Below are 19751 nucleotides of genomic sequence, written 5' to 3' on the forward strand. Positions count from 1 at the left end.
CAGTAAGGAGAAATCTGTGAGCCTTTGCTGCCCCCCAGCGCTACCTTCTCTCAACACCAACGGGTTTGTGTGGGCAAGCTGGGACCTGCAGCTGGGAAGCGGGTTTGGGGCACCAGGTTCCCACTCAGAGACAGCCCAATTTCTCCTCCAGTGTTCGGGTGTGTCTGTGCAATGGCCTTGGGCCTGCCCCTATGGACTCTCAGGCAAAGCACTTCTGAACCAAATAATTCCACTTTTAAACAATGCAAAATGACTGGAAGCCCTAGTCCAGCTTCTCCTCTCATCTGTTCTATCTCACTGGTCTGCCTCCACTTGCACCACAAATTCCAGCTGCCCCCACCCACCTGCCCAGCCCCGTCGTCCTTCCAATCTGTAACTATCCGCAGTTTGCATCATAGTACAATTAGCTTCTCAGATGTGTGCCTAATTTACAAAATCACGTGTAGAATAACCATATGACATTGCCAGATACTGAATATACATTCAATCTAATATTTCCAGGCAGATATAACACAGTGATCTCAGAGTAAGGAATAACAGATTTCACCATAGGATAATGGTTTCAAGGAATGCCACCCCATTGAAAGAAGGGCCAACGGACTGCTGTTGGTTGAGGGTAAGACAGGAAAAGTGGCCCCATGCCGACATGTAGAGAAACAGCACTGGGAGTCATTGATCAGCTAAGATGGGGGGTGGGGCACAACAATGCAGCACCTGCTAATGGCTGATAAGATATTGGAAGATCCCCCTCTTCAGCCCTCCCCACTTCTGCATGCTGCTAGGGCTGTCACCAGCAGTTTAGCAGGCAGATCAGAAAACAGACAGTGGTGCTATGGCCCATTTATTCATTCAGCGAGTCAAGCATTAGGTACTGGAAATGCAAACATTAACGAAATAAGTTGGTCTCTGCCCTTAAGGAACTTAAAAGACCTAGTAATCAGTTAACTTCAGTGTGGTGAGTAAAATCCCTGGTAAGGAAGTTAAAGCCTGCCACTGAACACAGATAAAGGACACCAAACCAAGACTTCCCAGAGAAAACGATGTATAATTTTTTTTTAAATATATTTTATTGATTATGCTATTACAGTTGTCCCATTTCCCCCCTTCTCTCCCCTCCACCCTGTACCCCCCTCCCACCCACATTTCCCCCTTTAGTTCATGTCCATGTGTCATACTTATGAGTTCTTTAGTTTCTACATTTCCCGTACTATTCTTGCCCTCCCCCTATCTATTTTCAACCTACATTCTATGCTACTTATTCTCTATACATTTTCCCCCTCTCTCCTCCTCCCCCCCCCCCCCCGCTGCTAACCCTCCATGTGTCCTCCATTTCTGTGGTTCTGTTCCTGTTCTAATTGTTTACTTAGTTTCTTTTAGTTTTGCTTTAGGTGTAGTTGTTAATATTTGTAAGTTTGCTGTCCTTTTACTATACATGTCTTTTCTTTATCTTCTTTTCTTAGATAAGTCCCTTTAGCATTTCATAAAATAAGGGTTTGGTGATGATGAACTCCTTTAACTTGACCTTATCTGAGAAGCACTTTATCTGCCCTTCCATTCTAAATGAGAGCTTTGCTGGATAGAGCAATCTGGGATGTAGGTCCTTGTCTTTCATGACTTGGAATATTTCTTTCCAGCCCCTTCTTGCCTGTAAGGTCTCTTTGGAGAAATCAGCTGACAGTCTGATGGGAACTCCTTTGTAGGTGACTGTCCCCTTACCTCTTGCTGCTTCTAGGATTCTCTCCTTCGTTTTTACCTTGGCTAATGTAATGATGATGTGCCTTGGTGTGTTTCTTCTTGGGTCCAACTTCTTTGGGGCTCTCTGAGCTTCTTGGATTTCTTGGAAGACTGTTCCCTTTGCCAGATTGGGGAAGTTCTCCTTTATTATTTGTTCAAATACGTGCTCAATCTGTTGCTTTTCCCCTTCCGATTCTGGTACCCCTATAATTCGGATATTGGAACGTTTAAAGGTGTCTTGGATGCTCTTAATCTTTTCCTCAATTGTTTGAATTCTTATTTCATCATGCTTTCCTGCTTGGTTGATTCTATCTTCCTTCTGGTCCACTGTATTGTTTTGAGACTCATATTCCTTCCTTTCACTATTGGCTCTCCTCCGAGTGTCTTCCTGCATCTGTTTTATGGTAATCTGCAGTCTTTCATCTAAATTTCGTCCAAAATCCACCAGTTCCATGAGCTTTCTGATCACCAGTGTTTTGAACTGCGCATCTGATAGATTGGCTAATTCTTGGTCGCTCAAAAGGATGAGTCCTGGGGGACTGATCTGCTCTGTTGAAAACATGGTTTTTTTTTCCCCCTGTCTCTCCTTTTTTTTACGATGTATAATTTTAAAGGTACATTAAAAAAAAACCCTGTTGAGAGTAAAAATACAATCCACAGAGTTGGAGAAAATATTTACAAATCATATACCTGATAAGAATATAGTATCAGGCTATATAAGGAGCTCTTACAACTCAACAACAAAGAAGACAAACAATCAAATCAAAAAGTGGGCAAAGGACTTGCATAGACATTTTTCCAAAGAAAACATAAAAATGGTAAACAAGCACATGAAAAGAGGTTCAATGTCTTTGTCTTTATGGAAATGTAAATCAAAACCATAATGAGATGCCACTTCATACCCACTAGGTTGGCCATAACTTCTTTTTTTTTTAAAGAAAAGAAAAATAAACCCTGGCTGGTATGGCTCAGTGGACTGAGCACTAGCCCATGAAATGAAGTGTCCCTGGTTCTATTCCTGGTCAGGGCACATGCCCAGGTTGTGAGCCAGGTCCCCAGTTGAGGGTGTGCAAGAGACAACCAATCGATGTATCTCTTTCACATCGATGTTTCTCTCCCTCTTTCTCCCTTCCTTTCCCTCTCTAAAAATAAATAAATAACCATTTAAAAAAGAAAAACAAGTGTTAGTGAGGGTGCAGAGAAATTGGAACCCTTGTACTTTGCTAATGGGAATGCAAAATGATATAGTCACTTTGGGAGATAATTAGGCAATTCTTCAAAAAGTTAAACAGGAATTACCATATGCCCCAGCAAGTCCATTCCTAGAAATGTGCCCCCCAAAATTAAAAACAGGTATTCAAACAAATATTTGCACCCGAATGTTTATAGAGGAACTATTTACAATCATCAAAGGTAGAAACAACCTAAATGTCCATCAGTGGATGAACGAATAAACAAAACATGGTATATACATACAATGGAGTATTATTCTGCTATACAAAGTATAAACAGTGGTAATTTGGCACTCATTAATCCATTCCAGAACTTGTGGCAGGCAAGCAACGCATTTTCTTTTTCGGGGCAGCATTATGACTCATACAAGCTCTAGCAAGTGCAACGAGCCCCAAGCAAGTGCCAAGTGCTAAAACATTTTTTTTTCTCATCACAATGCAATGAGTACCGGGTTTGAGCCAATGAGTGCCAAGGTAACTGAAGTACTGATACATACTACAGTATGGATGAGCCTTGAAAACATTATGCTAAGTGAAGGAAACCAGTCACAAAGGGTCACAGCATGTATGATTCCATTTAAATGAAACATACAGAAGAGGTAAATCCATAGGGACAGAAAGCAGACTGCTTGCCAGGGGCTGGGCACATGGGGAACATGCAGTGACTGCTACTGCACAAGGAGCTTCTTTTTTTTTTTTTTAGTATAAAATTTTTATATTTAGAATTAGCCAGCTGGACTCAGTTTAGATGATCCCAATTTTGTTGGCAACATCCAAAGCATCATAGCCTGGAGCCAGTCGAACATATGCCTTCTTCTCCCCGTCAGGTCTGATCAGGGTGTTGACCTTGGCCACATCAATATCATACAGCTTCTTCACAGCCTGTTTGATCTGGTGCTTGTTGGCTTTGACATCCACAATGAACACAAGTGTATTGTTGTCTTCTATCTTCTTCATGGCTGACTCAGTAGTCAGGGGGAACTTGATGATGGCATAGTGGTCAAGCTTGTTTCTCTTGGGGGCACTCTTCCGAGGATATTTAGGCTGCCTTCAGAGCCACAGTGTCTTAGGCCTCCTGAAGGTGGGTGACGTGCAGATCTTCTTCTTTTTGTGGCTGTGGATGCCTTTGCTTTCTTTGCCTTCAAAGCCTTTGCCTTGGCTTCGGCTTTGGGAGGGGCAGGAGCTTCCTTCTTCGCTTTGGGCACCATCTTCATGAAAAGGGTTTCCTAAACTCAAGGAGCTTCTTTTTGGGAAATGAAAATATCCTGAACTGGACAGAGGTGATAGTTTCACGACCCTCCGCATGTAGTGAATACCACAGGTTTGTACAATTTGAAAAGGTTAACAGTTAATTTTTTTAATGTGAATTTTGTTTCCCTTTTCAGGAAAAAAAAAATTTGGTCTAGGAGAGAAAAAGGTGAGCCAGAAAGTGAGGGAGTGCTCAAAAAATAACACGCACCCGTCAGAAGGACATGGGCTCCGTCCCGGGAGAGGGCTGCTCCTCTGCTAAGGACTTGTCTGTTTTTATTAGGACTGTCAATATATTGTTGTTTTTAAGCTACATTAACAGAACTTTCCAAAAATGAACCCTCTGAACACTGTGGTTGTCAAAGTATATTCTTAAGTATACTTTTTTATGCCTACTTGTAATTTTTAGAAGTCTTGTTTTGTATTTGTTAAACTGAACACAAGTTTTAGATGTTTAATATTACTTTTCATATACAAAATAAACATTTTTTAAAAAAAGACATTATACTCACCTGGCAGGAGAGATACCATGATTGAGCAAGTGGTCTTCCCAGCACATCCATTGCACTTCGAATGCGCTGACCCCTGTGATTTCCCCAATTGTGGGAAAGTCGACTGCATAATTTGTGGTAGTGGGGGACTGTGTTTGCACTCTCCCCTGGCTAAGAAGTTGAATAAAATAATATATATATATATTTTTAAAAAGGACACAGTAGCCAGTTTGAAGGCACTCCAACTGGCCAAATCTGGGACAATTTGAACATCAAAAGAAATCACTATAGTGACAGTCAGGATTGGCTTTGTGGTCATGCAATTTGTAGTCACACAGGGCTCTACACTCAGAATTTAGTGCTCTGGAGTTACCATCATAGAATTCTTAATAATTTCATCTTTAAATCCATGTTTCATAAGTGAAATCTGATGGCACAATAAAACACACAGGGGGCTTGGAGTCTGCTCACACATGGTTCTGACTCCTATGACTACCCACTCCTCACCCCTGGACCCTTGGGTTTCACCCAGCCTTGCATTCACAGCCTTGCTCCAGAGCACAGACTAGGTCACCTTGGCTGAGGCAAGCCCACACTCCACCATTGCCTTCCACTGGGGCACGAGTGCAGGAGGAGTAAGGGTTGGGCACGTGCCCCATAGCACTCTAGAAAATGGGCAAGAAGTCAGTGTCATAAGACATGCCCTGTGCCATGCATCAGGGGCTTCCTTTCACTACCACCCAGGAATCAAAAATGTTCTGGCATGGAGGCTGCAATCCCTTGGGATTTGCTGTGGTTGGAGTGGTGGACCCATGAGGAGACTAACTTCCTCATCCACACCTGGGGCCCTGCATTTCGATTTTGCATTGGGCCCCACAAATCATGCAGTCAGCCTAGTGACAGTCATAGATTGTGACACATGGAATAAAATAGGAATCTGAAAACCATACTGACACATCATTTCTGCAATATTCCTACCAGAAATGCATAACCTGAATCTATGGAATCACATGGAAGCATTAATGAAACCCAAATTAAGGAACACTTTATAAAATAAACCAGTGTCCTTAAAAAAGTGTCAATGCCATGAAAGGCAATGACTGAGGAACTACTCCGGAATAAATGAAACCAGGGACGTGGCAACCAAACTCGAACGTGATCCTGGATTGGATTGCAGGGCAGGAAAAAAATTGTCTTTTGCTCTGAAGAACATTAATGGAACTCGGTAGAATCTGGATAAAATCTGAGACTAGATAATAATATTGTATTAATCTTAACGTCCTGATCTTGATCATTATACTGCAACTAGGAAAGAGCATATCCTTGTTTTCAGGACTTGCACACTGAAATACTTAGGGGTAAAAAGCATCATGTGAGCAACTTATCCTCACAGGCTTTGAAAAATAATGTGGGTGTCTGTATATATAAACACACATACATAAATATGGAAAGATGAGAAGAAGATTAAATCAAACATGGTAAGTTTTAACATCTGTGGAATTTGGATAGGAGGTATGTAAAAATTCCTTTTATTATTTTTTACCTTTTCTCTAAGTTCAAAATTACTTCAAAATAATAATTTGGGAAAACATGTAAAAGTCTATTCAGAAAATCCTCCAGGATCAACTCAAGTGGCCCACTCGATAACCTATCATTGTCTTGGCTTTCCCCTTTAACTCTTCTTCTTCTCCTATCTTGCACTCCTGATTTTGGAGTTAGAATGGACTTATAATGAGACTGGAGAAACTATCCCCTCATTCTGTTAACTGGAAGGCTTTGATATTCCTTTCCCGGAGGCACTGGTGAGGATGAAAATGCACTGCTGGGGAGACCACTGACAACTTTGGAACGCTCAGTGGTGGTGGTTGTTTATGGGCTGAAATTGACAGAAGCTGCTGTGGCAACATGGCTTTCTAGAATCAGTCAGAAATAATAGAATTTTTGAACGGCAGATGGCAGGACATAACTACTAAGCTGGAAAGCAAAGCTTGGAGTGAAACCAGACTGTCTTGAGTAATAGGGATCTGTGGGGATGGCTAATAGATTCATGGTACCCTTTTAAAGTGTGTGATTTCATTACTTTTTAATATATTCAAAAAGATGTATGCTCACCTCTATCTAGTTCAATATTTTCATCACTTTATATCCATTACCAGTCATCCCCTATCCCTTCTCTCCCCTAGTCCTTGGCAGTCATTAATCTACTTTGTCTCTATGCATTTGCCTATTCTGGACCTGTCATACAAACAGAATCACTCTTTTTTAAGATTTTATTTGGAGGGAGAGAGTTTATTTTTAGACAGAGGGGAAGGGAGGGAGAGAGTTAGAAAAACATCAATGTGTGGTTGTCTCTCACATGGCCCCCACTGGAGACCTGGCCTGCAATCCAGGCATGTGCCCTGGCTGGGAATCGAACTGGTGACCCTATCGAGCTGGTGACCCTTCGGTTCACAGCCCACGCTCAATCCACTGAGCTACAGCAGCCAGGGCCAAATAAAATTACTTATACCCATCTTGCTTTCATGTTTTCAAAGTTTAACCATGTTGTAGTATGTATCAATAGTTCATTCCTCTTTAGGGCTGAGTAATACTCCATAGTGTGGCTAAACCGCACCTTATTTATCCATTCATTAACTGATAGACATATAGGCTATTTCCACTTTTTGGCTACTATAATAATGATGTTATGCACATTTGTATACAAATTTTTACGTGGACGTTTTTTATTTCTCTCAGGTATATATCTAGTAGAATGGCTAGGTCATATGGCAACACTAGGTTTACCTCTTTTGAGGAAGCATCAAACTGTTCTACAGCAGCTAGTGTTTTATATTTGCACCAGCAGTGTATCAACAAGAATTTTAATTCCCCACATCTTTGTCAAACTTTCTTTTTGATTGCAATCATACTAATGTATGTGAAATGGTACCTCATTGTGGCTTTGATTTGAATGGCTGCAGTATCTTTACTGGAAAAAAAAAAATCAATTCATCCTACTAAACTGACTAACACACCCTTCTCCAAAGGCGGATCAAAAGCAATTCAGTTTAACTGGATGTTAGAAGATTATTCCTTGGATATAACAGGATTGTGTATTGCTACCCATCATCGTGTGACTTGACTATGCACCCTGTGGGAAGAGTCTATGTTCCTGCCTTTGACTTTGGGCTTGACCGCATGGCATGCTCAAAACCAACAGAATGTGAAAAGATGTGTTATTTGCCACAATTGAGTGTAAGTTTACAATTCCAGGTTTCCTCTCAGTTCCTCACTTTCTCTCAACTCTATACACCACCTTATCTCAGAGAGGGGCTGCTCCTTGAGACGGGGCCCACAATGTCGAGACACACATAACAGAATCCCAAGCAAACCTGAGCCTGTCAGGTAGTTGATATTAGTACATTAATTAAAAATTTTATATACTTTATATGCCTAAAAGCCTCAAAAGCTCACTAAACTGTTAAATGTGCTGATTAAATCAACGTATGCATGGTTCTGTGTTCATTTTTGTATTGTTTGGATTTTTTGATGTGTACTACTTTTGTAATTCTTTCATTTACTTTAAAAAAAAAATACCCATACTGTCCATTCAATGTGAATAGCTCAGATTAAGTTATAATGCATTTACTTTCAAGAAAAAGAAATCAATAAAAATAATTTTATTTTTTTAAATGAGTTTAGTTTTTAAAAAGCACTTTGTACATACATGATTACCTTTGTAGATCTCATTGAAAATATCAAGTTTAACAGTGTTAGGTTAAAAACTAATATAAAAAATACAAAAAAATAAACAACGAAAAAGTATCAGTTCTTAGCAACCTCAAAATACCCTTTCAGTATATGAATAGCTTCATAACAAATTAACTCCTCCCTAACCACCATTAATGCAAATTTGCTTAAATAGATTTGTGTCACATTTGCCACCCTATATAACACCATATGCCGCCTCTAAAACCATTCGATCTGAGCCACACCAATTCTCAATGTACTTCACTCTTTCTGGGATGGAACAGGGCTGGAGCTGAAAGACTGATGAAGGCTAACTGTAGGCTAATTGAGAGGCGTTCTGCCTGAGATGGTTAACTTGGTTCACACCATCTACAAAGACTATAGTGAACACCATTCCCAGCTACTGCATAGATACAGTCTACACTGTTACCCATGACACTGTATATGCTGCATTCCCAGAAAAATAAATGTCTACTAAGAAACAAAGTATCTCTAAAGACATTCATTTTGGCTTAGAAGAGAATTACTAATCTGTCCTGGTGAAAAGACATAAAATGGCAAATAAAAGTAAACACTGAGATCGGCAGTGCCAGTTTTAAAAATCATCATCTATGATTTATTTATGTTTAACATATATTTTGAGAAGTTTTTACAAGACTACTTATAGTCAATGCATAATTTCAAAGGAAATTGAAGCAATTACAGTTTAACTGCATGTAGTATTAACTTTTCTTCTCTTCTGATTCCTCTGCCACTTTCAATTTCTCTTTTAATTCCTTCTGATCTCTGGAATGTTGTTGAAATATCGGTTGAAAAATATATATTCCTCCAGCAATTCCAAGGATGCTAGCAAAAAGTAGTTGTGGAAAAGTCAATCTCCCAAACATTTTTTCAATAAATGCCACACGGTGCAAAGATGGTTTTGAAAAATTACACTCCACTCAGGAAATCTCTCCAGATCTGTGTGCAAAGTAAATGGAAAACAAAGCAATAAGTTAGAACAAGATTCTTTTTAAAGATTTCATGGCACTACTTTGCTCCAGAGTAAACAGTGTTTTCATCATAATATGTAAATATCACTGATTAAACTAAAAAAGGAATACATATATTTAGGGAGTATGGAAAACAGGGCTAGGAGATGGTGTAAAACAAAGCTAAATCCTGTTATAGAATGTGTTCAATGGTTTAAAGTGGATAATTTAAAAGGGCAGAAGTGGGACAAGGGCGAGCCACAGTCTTTATGCCTTTAAAGCATACCAATGCCATCTGGCAATAGAAGATAGAGAAATGTTACTTTTCATTATTAGCCCATTTTTATTATCTCATATTTTTTTGGCAATATGTATAATTGAAAACAATCGTTTTTTAAAAAACAAGCTAAAGTTCTGAGTTCCCTTTGATCCTTTACTAAGTACAAGTAGAATCAAATATAAATCACTTTTTTTGACAAAAATATAACAGATTTGGCTGGGTTTACTTCTAATAGAGGAGTTAAGACTCTAGCACTTCTTGAAAAGTTGCACTCCTTGCCAACATCTTAATCTCTGGAGAAACTAGGTAGGTGTTTATGAATGAGGACAGCAAAGAATTTACATAGTTTCATTATTAAAACAATATTTCATGGCCTCCTCAATCAATCCTGAGGGTCACAAAAATCATTAGGGGTAGAACTGATGCTAGAAACTAGCTTGCCCTTAATCACTAAAATGTAAAAAAAAAAAAAATCACTAAAATGTAATTTAAACTAATCTGGAAAAGAAAAAACCTGTTTTCTCCTGGACTCTACCATTAAGTGACATCACTAAGCATCTGTTAAATCCATGTCTGCTAAATGTTAAAAAGAAAAACGAAGAGCCATTTATTTGCTCTTTGGGAAATTGATCATTAAACCATGCCAATAATAATAGCCCTGGCTGGCGCAGCTCAGTGGATTGAGCGCGGGCTGCGAACCAAAGTTTCGCAGGTTCGATTCCCAGTCAGGGTACATGCCTGGGTTGCAGGCCATGACCCCCAGCAACCGCACATTGATGTTTCTCTCTCTCTGTAGATATCTCCCTCCCTTCCCTCTCTAAAAATAAATAAAGAAAATCGTTTAAAAATTTTTTTAAAAAAGAAAGGAGATTAGTTTCATTCTTAAAAAAAAAAAAAGGAAGTTATTCTTCTGCCACTAGCCGGCTGACGCTGACCAAGTCATTTCATGTTTTTAAACCTCATTTTCCACATCTGTACAACAGGCTACCCTGCCCACCTCGTGCAACAAATTGTTACTGTGTGATCACCCAAACATGTTTATAATTATGATTACAGGCATACCTCGGAGATATTGCAGATTTGGTTCCAAACCACCATAATAAAGAGAATTTCACAATAAAGCAAGTCTCACAAATGCTGTTAGTGTCCCAGTGCCTATAAAAGTTATGCTTACACTGTACTGAAGTCTATTAAATGGGCGATAGCATTATGTTTAACAAACAAGGTACATACCTTAATTTAAAAATACTTTATTGCTAAAAAATGCTAACCATCATCTGAGCCTTCAGTGAGCCGTAATCTTTTTGCTGGTGGAGGGTCTTGCTTCGATGTTGATGGTTGCTGGCCAATCAGGGTGGTAGTTGCTAAAGTCTGGGATGGCTGCAGCAACTTCTTAAAATGAGTGAACAACGAGGTTTGCTGCTTGGATTGACTCTTCCTTTCACGAAGGATTTCTCTGTAGCATGCAATGCTATTTGACAGCATTTTACCCACAGCAGAACTTCTTTCAAAATTGGAGTCAATCCTCTCAAATCCTGCTGCTGCTTTGTCAACTAAACTTATGTAATGTTCTAAATCCTTTGTTGTCATTTCAACAATCTTCACAGCATCTTCGCCAGAAGTAGACTCCATCTCAAGAAACCACTTTCTTTGCTCATTCATAAGAAGCAACTCATCTGTTAAAACACCTGCTGCTTCACCTTGCGTTTTTATGTTACTGAGCCGGCTTCTTTCTTTAAACCTCTTAAACCAACCTCTGCTAGCTTCAAACTTTTCTTCTGCAGCTTCCTCCCCTCTCTCAGCCTTCATAGAATTGAAGAGAGTTAGGGCCTTGCTCTGTATCAGGCTTTGGCTTAAGGGAATGTTGTGGCTTGTCTGATCTTCTATCCAGACCACTAAAACTTTCTCCATATCAGCAATGAGGCTGTTTCGCTTTCTTATCATACGGGTATTCAGAGGAGTAGCACTTTCAATTTCCTTCAAAAACTTTTCCTTTGCATTCACAACTTGGCTAACTGTTTGGCGCAAGAGGCCGAGCTTTCGGCCTATCTCAGCTTTTGATAAGCCTTCTTCACTAAGTCTAATCATTTCTAGCTTTTGATTTAAAGTGAGAGATATGCGACTCTTCCTTTCACCTGAACACTTGGAAGCCATTGTAGGATTATCAACTGGCCTAATTTCAATATTGTTGTATAGGAAATAGGAAGGTCTGAGGAAAGGGAGACTACCAGAGGAAGGGCCAGCGGTGAAGCAGTCAGAATGCAAACATTTATCAATTAAGTCCAATGTCTTCTAATGTGGGCGTAGTTCGTGGCACCCCAAAACAATGACAATCGTAACACAGAAGATCACTGATCACAGATTACCATAACAAATATAACAATGATGAAATACAAAATACTGCAAGTTACCAAAACGTGAAACTGACACACAAAGTGAACAAATGCTGTTGGGAAAATGGCGCCGATGGACTTGCTCCTCTCAGAATTGCCAGAAACCTTCAAGTTGTTAGAAAAAAAAACAAAACAAAACCGCAATATCTGCGAAGCGCAATAAAGCAAAGCGCAATGAAACGAGGTATGCCTGTACTATCACCATTACCATTCAGACATCTCCCACCGTTCAGCTCTCACTCCAAGTCACTGACCCCGCCTCCCGCCTGTCCCCGCAAAGGGTGATGATATCCGCTCATTCCAGCAGTTTCCGGATCCCGGGGCGCACAGACAGCAAAACCGGAGCCGGCAGCACCTCCGCGACACAGGGAAATGCCTACCGCAAACTGCGGGCAAGCCCTAGGCAAAGTTCAGTAGCCCGGACCATAACCGCAGCTCTCCGCGGCGAAATCTCCACCTTTGAGAGTTCGAGAAAGTTGCCCTTTCCCAGCTCCCTCCGCGTCTGCCCCGGACGGCTGCTCGCAGAGGCCAAACTTAGTGAGTCCAAATGTCAGTGCGCGTTATGACAGCCTACCTCTGCAGAGGAAGGTGTTGGCCCCGGATCCCCGGAGCACCAGCGGTATGGAGCGAGATCCCAGCGACGGCAGCCTCTTTTTCCGCCGTCTCCAGAGCCGCTCCCACGAGAAGGTGAAGCTGCGAAAGAGAAAGTCGGTTCTCTACGTGAGCCCCGAAAAGAGCTCCGGGCGCCTCGGGGGTGAGTGAGAGGAGTGAGGACACCTAGAGAGTGGCTGTGGCGGGAAGTCGCGGGCTCGGAGCGAGGGCTCCACCTGCTGGGTAGGGGTGCCGAGAAATCGATGTGCGCTGGAGACAAGGTTCTTCACCCCTGCCAGTTTGCAAGGCACTGTATTTTGTGTTGTTTAGTGCCGCCTTCCCGGCAGCCGTGTGAAGTGGCTAGGCATGATGCGGCCATCCTATTAATTTAGAGGGGGCACCCAGGCCAGGCGTTACCCAAGCTTTAGCAACTGTGAGGGGCTGATTCCTGGAGTGGGACCAGGTCCGATCCTGCCCCATTTCATTTGTTCCCGCTGCCTTCTCTTTGGTCAGGATGTGATGTTGGCAGGAGAAAAATCACCCCAGCAAGTTGGGGTGGGGGTGGATTTATTAAAGATGGACTCTTCATTCAGTAATTATTGACTGTTGCCTTTTATGTGACAAGGACTAAACGGGCGGTATAAAATGAATGCCTAGTTACTCCTCTGGAAACCTGAGAACGACGATGAGAAAACCTATACATTCAGTAAAAATTAAAACATTAATAGGTAAACTTTTAAGAAAAGGGGAAATCTTTTTGCTAAATGGAAAGTGAGTGTGGGAGGAGTGTGACCAGGCATTAGGGGTGGTGGGGAGGAGAGCCTGCTGGGCCCCAGCCCTCTTGCTTCCTTCCCCTACCCCAGGCCTTGTTAGAAGTTGCATGCCAGCAAGGTAAAGGTTAGTGAGGACAGTAAATTACCATACTTTCAACAAACACTATGTTTTTCTTCTGCCTTAGTCCACAGAGAAAAGGCACGCGAGTGGGGGGCGGGCAACAGCGATAGTCCAGTGAGTTTTCTTCTAGTGTTTCTGGAAGAGGAGAGTTCAAGTGGGGGCATGTATGTTGTGTTGAATGTCGCAATTGTCCGAGAAACATTGAAGATGTGTTTCATGAAAATAAGGAAGGAGACTTGGCAGGACCCCAGAATGATAAAAGAATCACAGTGGATCAGAGGTAGGTTGCAAACTCATACTCAGGAGGTCAACACAGGCAAGGCTAAGTAAATCAAAGCACTCTGTATTTCAGTACCAGTCAGTTGCCAGTTGAGCTCTGTGTTGCCAGATCTTAGTTTTGAAATGCTGCAACAGAGACTTTAATATAAATTCTGATTTTTTAAGTTTTGGCAACTAAATTTACAAATAATACTCTCTATGTAGCCTAGCGGCTGTCCATCTATGGTTAAGAGCAGGATGTTGGAGTCAACAGACAGACCTGGTTTTGAATCCTGTTTAGTCATTTACAACCTTTTTGACTTTGGACAAGGCAATTTACTTCTGGGCCTGTTTCCTCGTTTGTAAAAAGGGCAAATATCTACCCCATAGCATTATTTTGAGGACTGAATGACATGCATGAAGAGAAATAAACTCAGTGCCTGGCTACTGAGTTTACTTAAAAAGGTACAGATCATTGTATTTAATTTACAGATCACTGTTTGGCACATATACAAAAAGTTGATACCTAAATTAGTAATTTGTTAGCTGGTTTCTTTCATTAGATACACATATAGGATCCACCTAAAGCCTTAGTTAACCCAATCGCTTTTTCAGTATTTATCTTCTCTTTATACAGTAAGTTGCAAGAAAGATTGGTTAACTGAAAGGAGTGGTAAATCACCCAGCGGTGAGGCCCTGCTTTGAGAGTAATTTGGAGGGGCCAGAGTTCACTAATATGCCTTAACAGAGCCTGGACAAAGGGCCAAACAGAGCAGCAGACTTCAGTTCTGCAAGCAACACTTGCCTGACTTTTGTGCTACAATTACCTGTCTTGTTTTGTTTTTCAGATCTTCTTGGTGAAAACATTTATCTGGTCTTGTTTACCATAACATTCCGAATATGTAACTGCTTTTTAGTCCAGACAAGTTTTGTTCCAGATGAGTACTGGCAGTCTCTTGAAGTTGCACATCATATGGTTTTCAAATATCCTTTGTAGTTTCTTCTCCAAATTAGGAATGTGTATTCCTCTTAGGAATTGTGGCAGTTTCTGTTACACATTTTCAATCAGTCCTCCATATTTTCTCCAAAATAATTTTAATTTATCAAAGTACACCATTATTTTATTCTACTTTTCTAAATATATTTTATGCATTATATATATATATATATATATATATATATATATATATATCTTTGATGTTAATGTACTTGACTTAACCTTTAGCATATATTCCCACAGTGCTCATGACTGTGGAGGACATATATGAGGTAAAAAAACACATTTCTGTCTTGAAGTTAAGAGTTTAGTTGGCCTGTTACATTTTTAATTTAAATATCTAATATAAAATGCTGTGTTTTTAAAAAATGCTGTGTTTTTCAGCTGCTGTCTCAAAAAATGACGTAGTTTTATATATGAAAATGAAAGTAGATTTTGTTTCAATGATATTTAACATTAGTCCTTAATATTACTAATTATGGTTATTTGACCTGGGAATGGACAGAAAGATTAAGAGGTTACACTTACCCTTTAATCTTTGCAAGCATTTACAAGATTCTGCATCTTTTGGGGAAAGATAATGTTCAGCTGCTGGTAAGTTTTACATAAGAGTAATCAAAATAGGTCTTAAAAGTAGATTTATTCCATCCTCTTTTTAATGTTAGTGTATATTAACTAAATGGTTTGATTGGTATCAGGAAATTTGTTTTTAAATGGCTACTGTTGCTAAACTCTGACCATATCTGGGAAGCACAGGGTTCCAAAGACATCCTGTGATGTGAGTCTTTAATATGTGCTAAAACACAAGACTGAGCATGAAAGTGTCCTGCTGGGAGCAATCCTGCTAAGATTTTCATAATGACTATATTATATATTAATTATTTAGACTTTAGAAGTATATTTCCTTCATAGAGAATCACTTGAGAGCAGGTTGTATCTCCTTTTTTTAACTTGGGAGCAGAAGACCATGTTGTATGAGCTTATGAAGATTAAATACATATAAACACACTGAGAATTTAGTACTGAAATTAAAACTTAGAAAAATTAATTTGACAAAAATTTAATGATATGCAGTTATTGTGCTATGTTGTAATTAGGCATCAATAAGATGTAGATCATGCAGGGTATAGTCTGCACAGTCTGGAACCACGGGCAGATATACACAGTGTCACCAAGGATGTCTCATTTCCCAGGAAGTAAGTTGTATTATAAATGAAGGGGTCTTCAAGATAGAAAAACTTCCTATTCCTCCAAGACCTGCCCACTGCCTTCAACCTGTAGCTGACCCACCTGTCCATTTTGTGATTTAAAGGAAACCTACCCTGGTCACCGTCCATACCCCACACCACAACCCCTCCCAAAAAAGCACTTAGTCACGTTCCAGGTGGAGAAAATCAGGATGCTATCAGTCATTAATACCGTCATATTGATTATTTTAAATAAAGATCATATAATGTGGAACTAGAAGGGGTTAGAGAAGTGAAGTATTTACATAGACAAAGGTCACAGCATGCTAAAAGCAGAGCTAAAACTAGATCCAAAGTCTTTCCAGATCATTTCTCTCTAAACTGTACAAGGTGTGTGTACAAAATGAGGGATGACTTAGAGCTGCACTGTCCGATATGGAAGCCACCAGCCACACGTGGTTATTAAAATACTTGTGAGTTGTCCAAATTGAGAAGTGCTATAAGTATAAAGTACATATTGGATGTCAAAGACCTAGTATGAACTAAGAATGTAAAATATTTCTATAATTTTAATATTGATTAAAATGAGTATTTTAGATATACTGGGTTAAACAAAATTCATCTTATCGGTTTGATTTTTTAACTTTTTTATTTGATTACTATAAAATTTAAGATTACATATGTGGTTCACATTCTATTTCTGCTAGACAGTGCTGGCTTAGAACATGTGAGAAGAAAGGAGGATAAGAAGGGAGGCCTGCCCTGGCTGGTGTGGCTCAGTGGATTGAGTGACAGCCGGCAAACCAAAAGGTTGCTGGTTCAGTTCCCAGTCAGGGCACATGCCTGGGTTGTGGGCTAGGTCTCCAGCAGGGGGCATGCAAGAAGCAACCACATTGATGTTTTCCTCTCTCTCTTTCTCCCTCCTTCCCTTCTCTCTAAAAATAAATAAATAAAATCTTTTAAAAAATAAAAGAAGGGAGACCTGATGAGGTACCACAATGGGACTTTAAATAGTCAGAAGATGGTCCAAGGGTGTTTGGCTCCTGGAATTCAAGGGAGGAATCAGGAGCTTAAAGAACAGGATTATAGAATGGTAAATTACCAACCCAGGCTTGGTGTTCAAGATTTACCCCGGGCGTGTTCCTTCTCTTCTTTACCCCACATCACTACTTTCTATTTTCCAGAAACCATATGAAACTATTATTTGTTAGGTCCTTACTGTTGTTAACTTTTCCAGTTAACCTGGAAAATGATGGTACCTTAAGTGTCTGAAGAGACTGCTAATAACTGAGATTACAACTCCACTTATTTTTGTGTTGAGCTAAAATCTACCTGCTTTTAATTTAAGACTTTTACATGATAGGCTTTCAGAAAGTTTTATTTATCCAGGATGAACATCTCTAGTTCTACATCTCATAATCAGATAATGTCCTCTAAATATCTTGTAATTAATACCCACCTTAAAATGAGGGTCTCCAGACTGAGCATAGTATTGGAAGTTAGGGTAACTCGTTCAGAATAGTATAGTGGGACCATTTACTTCACTTCTCTCAGTGCTACACTTCTCTCAGTGCACAAGGATTCTTTTAGTTTTTTTAGTGGCTACCTTACAGTGTTGGCTCATTTAAGTTTGTAGCCAAATTGAGTTTTCAAATGAACCACTTTCAGGCCTGGAAAGTAAGCATGGAGCTTATAGATCTCCATGCAGAGTAAACAAAAGGTATGTAATAGGTGCCCTTTACTACATTTGATGGGGCACAGTTTAAGTGAAAATATGAAGTACAGCATACTTATACCTGTAAGATTTAAGCAGTTATTTACAGGTTAATGAAAAGAAAAAGAACACAAAGCTAAAGTGTTAGAAGTCATAGGCAACTGAAAGTTAAGCAGCTCTAATTATAATGTAAAGTTAATATTTTGAGCCAACAAAAATACGAATTTATATATTTTTAGAAACATCTTTTGAATAAACCAACATTAAATTATGCTCTACAGCAAAGTGCTATTTTGTTAATGATAACTATGACACATTTTTAAAAAAATTTTAAGATGCTAATGTATAGCATTAAAATTACTAACTCTAAGTTATACAGTGATGGGCAAAAGTAGGTTTACAGCTGTTACTATGGAAAATAATACAATAATAAATAATAATATAAGAATAAAGTCTTGTGTTTCACATACAACTGTAAACCTACTTTTGTTCACCCCTGTGTGTGTGTGTGTATATATATATATTTTTTAATTTCTTTTAAATTTTCTCTAATTTACTCTTTAATGTCATCTAAATGTTATTTCATTTTCTATATTGTAAGATGAGGAAGCATTGTAACTTAATAGCTAAGAGCTTAGACTCTGGGGTCAGGGAGACGTGTGTTTGAATCCCGGCTTTCACATTAACTAGCTATACAGCCTTGGGAAAGTAAGTTACCTAGCCTCTCCATGCCTCAGTTTTCTCATTTATAAAATAGTATCTATGTCATGGGATTATTTGGAAGACTGAATGAGCTGATGTATATAAAGTACATACTTAATGTGGCACCTAGCACACAGTACTATAAACATCTTATTTTAAATTACCTATTGCTATACTAATGAAAATAATTATGCTTCTAAAATAGAACTTTAACAGAATGAAATGGTTTGCTGACTTTTTAAATTAAAATTAGTAGTGTGTTATATATGTGTATATATATATATATACATACATATGATAATGGTAAAACTACTTTGGGTATTTACATGAAAAATTAATGTAATTTTTGTAGAAAAACAGCAATTTTTGTAGAAGAATAAAATAATACAGTATATTTACTTTTGTACTAAGAACAGCTTTCAATTGATAGTTGGATTAGCTTGTTGATATCTCATGGTGATTCAGTGTGAACTAACAGATGTTTTTAATATCTTTTATTTTCCGCCCATGAAGATTTGGATTCCTAGACTTGCCCAGGCACTTCTGTCTGCTATAGCTGACTTGAGGCTTTATTCATTAATGAAGCAACTAGAAAATCAGCAAGTAGCAAAATGGGTGGTAAGTCCTGAACATTTTAGAAACTATATGCCAGTCATCTCATTCCTATAATCATGAAAGACAGGGAACAATATCGATTCCCCAACTGGTTTCAGAAGACAATTCATACAGCCTTATAGAGGTACTTCCATAATCAAGGACAGTAGAATGCGAGTGGTGCACACCATCTCTCTCCGGACTGGGCCCCAGGCAGCAGTCCCTGATGCCCTCAAACCCAGAGAGGCTGAACCCTAGGAGACAGCCTTTGGAAGCATCTTCACTCCTCCAGTTGCCAGAGTCCTTGCTTCACTTGCCATAATATTCAGTAGGAATAGTTCTAAATTGTTGCCTACCTCACCAATGACCTCAGCCACTTACAGCCCTGTTCACTATTCCTCCAGCTACCTGAGACTCAGCCTGAGAAATACCTTTTCACTGAAGCATTCTTCACCTCGGGCTAGAGTGTTTGAAATAGCTGGACTGTCAAAGGGAGAGAAGGTAGTGTAAAAGGCAGTCTTTTGTCATTTAGCTTATTTCACAGTGGGAAGATAGATTCCTGATCTCACAGTCAAATCTTGAATGGGTTTTCCCATTTAATCCATATCCTGAAGAGTGATTGGAGGCTGAAATACTGTTGCTACTTTACTTTGGCTCTTTCCTAAAGTAAGCTTATTTGAGCCACCCTAGAAATCTTAATTACCTTTTTTAATACTGTTTTTATTGGAAAATATGT

At 39.4% G+C, this 19751-nt stretch overlaps 2 protein-coding genes, 1 non-coding gene and 1 pseudogene across 3 annotated transcripts in view; 1 reads left to right on the forward strand and 3 right to left on the reverse strand.

The window, feature by feature from the left end:
* Positions 1-3653: 3653 nt before the first annotated feature.
* Positions 3654-4197, reverse strand: LOC114492654 (annotated as a pseudogene).
* A 521-nt stretch (positions 4198-4718) lies between these two features.
* LOC114493466 lies at positions 4719-4875 on the forward strand. The gene has a single exon (XR_003684140.1). It is a non-coding gene; the product is annotated as a U1 spliceosomal RNA (small nuclear RNA).
* Positions 4876-9025: 4150 nt separating this feature from the next.
* PIGBOS1 (PIGB opposite strand 1) overlaps positions 9026-19751 on the reverse strand; it is a 33657-nt gene continuing 22931 nt past the window's right edge. Inside the window, exons 2-3 of the mRNA XM_036033870.1 lie at positions 12653-12771; positions 9026-9394 (exon numbers count right to left, since the gene is read on the reverse strand). Coding sequence (XP_035889763.1) covers positions 9157-9321 — 165 coding nt within the window. The 5' untranslated portion in view covers positions 9322-9394; positions 12653-12771 and the 3' untranslated portion in view covers positions 9026-9156. The remainder of the gene's footprint in view (positions 9395-12652; positions 12772-19751) is intronic.
* CCPG1 (cell cycle progression 1) overlaps positions 9208-19751 on the reverse strand; it is an 81158-nt gene continuing 70614 nt past the window's right edge. Inside the window, exons 10-11 of the mRNA XM_036033857.1 lie at positions 12653-12771; positions 9208-9394 (exon numbers count right to left, since the gene is read on the reverse strand). Of these exons, the coding sequence (XP_035889750.1) occupies positions 9365-9394; positions 12653-12771 (149 nt within the window). The 3' untranslated portion in view covers positions 9208-9364. The remainder of the gene's footprint in view (positions 9395-12652; positions 12772-19751) is intronic.

This window comes from Phyllostomus discolor, chromosome 1, assembly GCF_004126475.2.
Source record: "Phyllostomus discolor isolate MPI-MPIP mPhyDis1 chromosome 1, mPhyDis1.pri.v3, whole genome shotgun sequence".
NCBI classification, from domain to species: Eukaryota; Metazoa; Chordata; class Mammalia; order Chiroptera; family Phyllostomidae; genus Phyllostomus; species Phyllostomus discolor.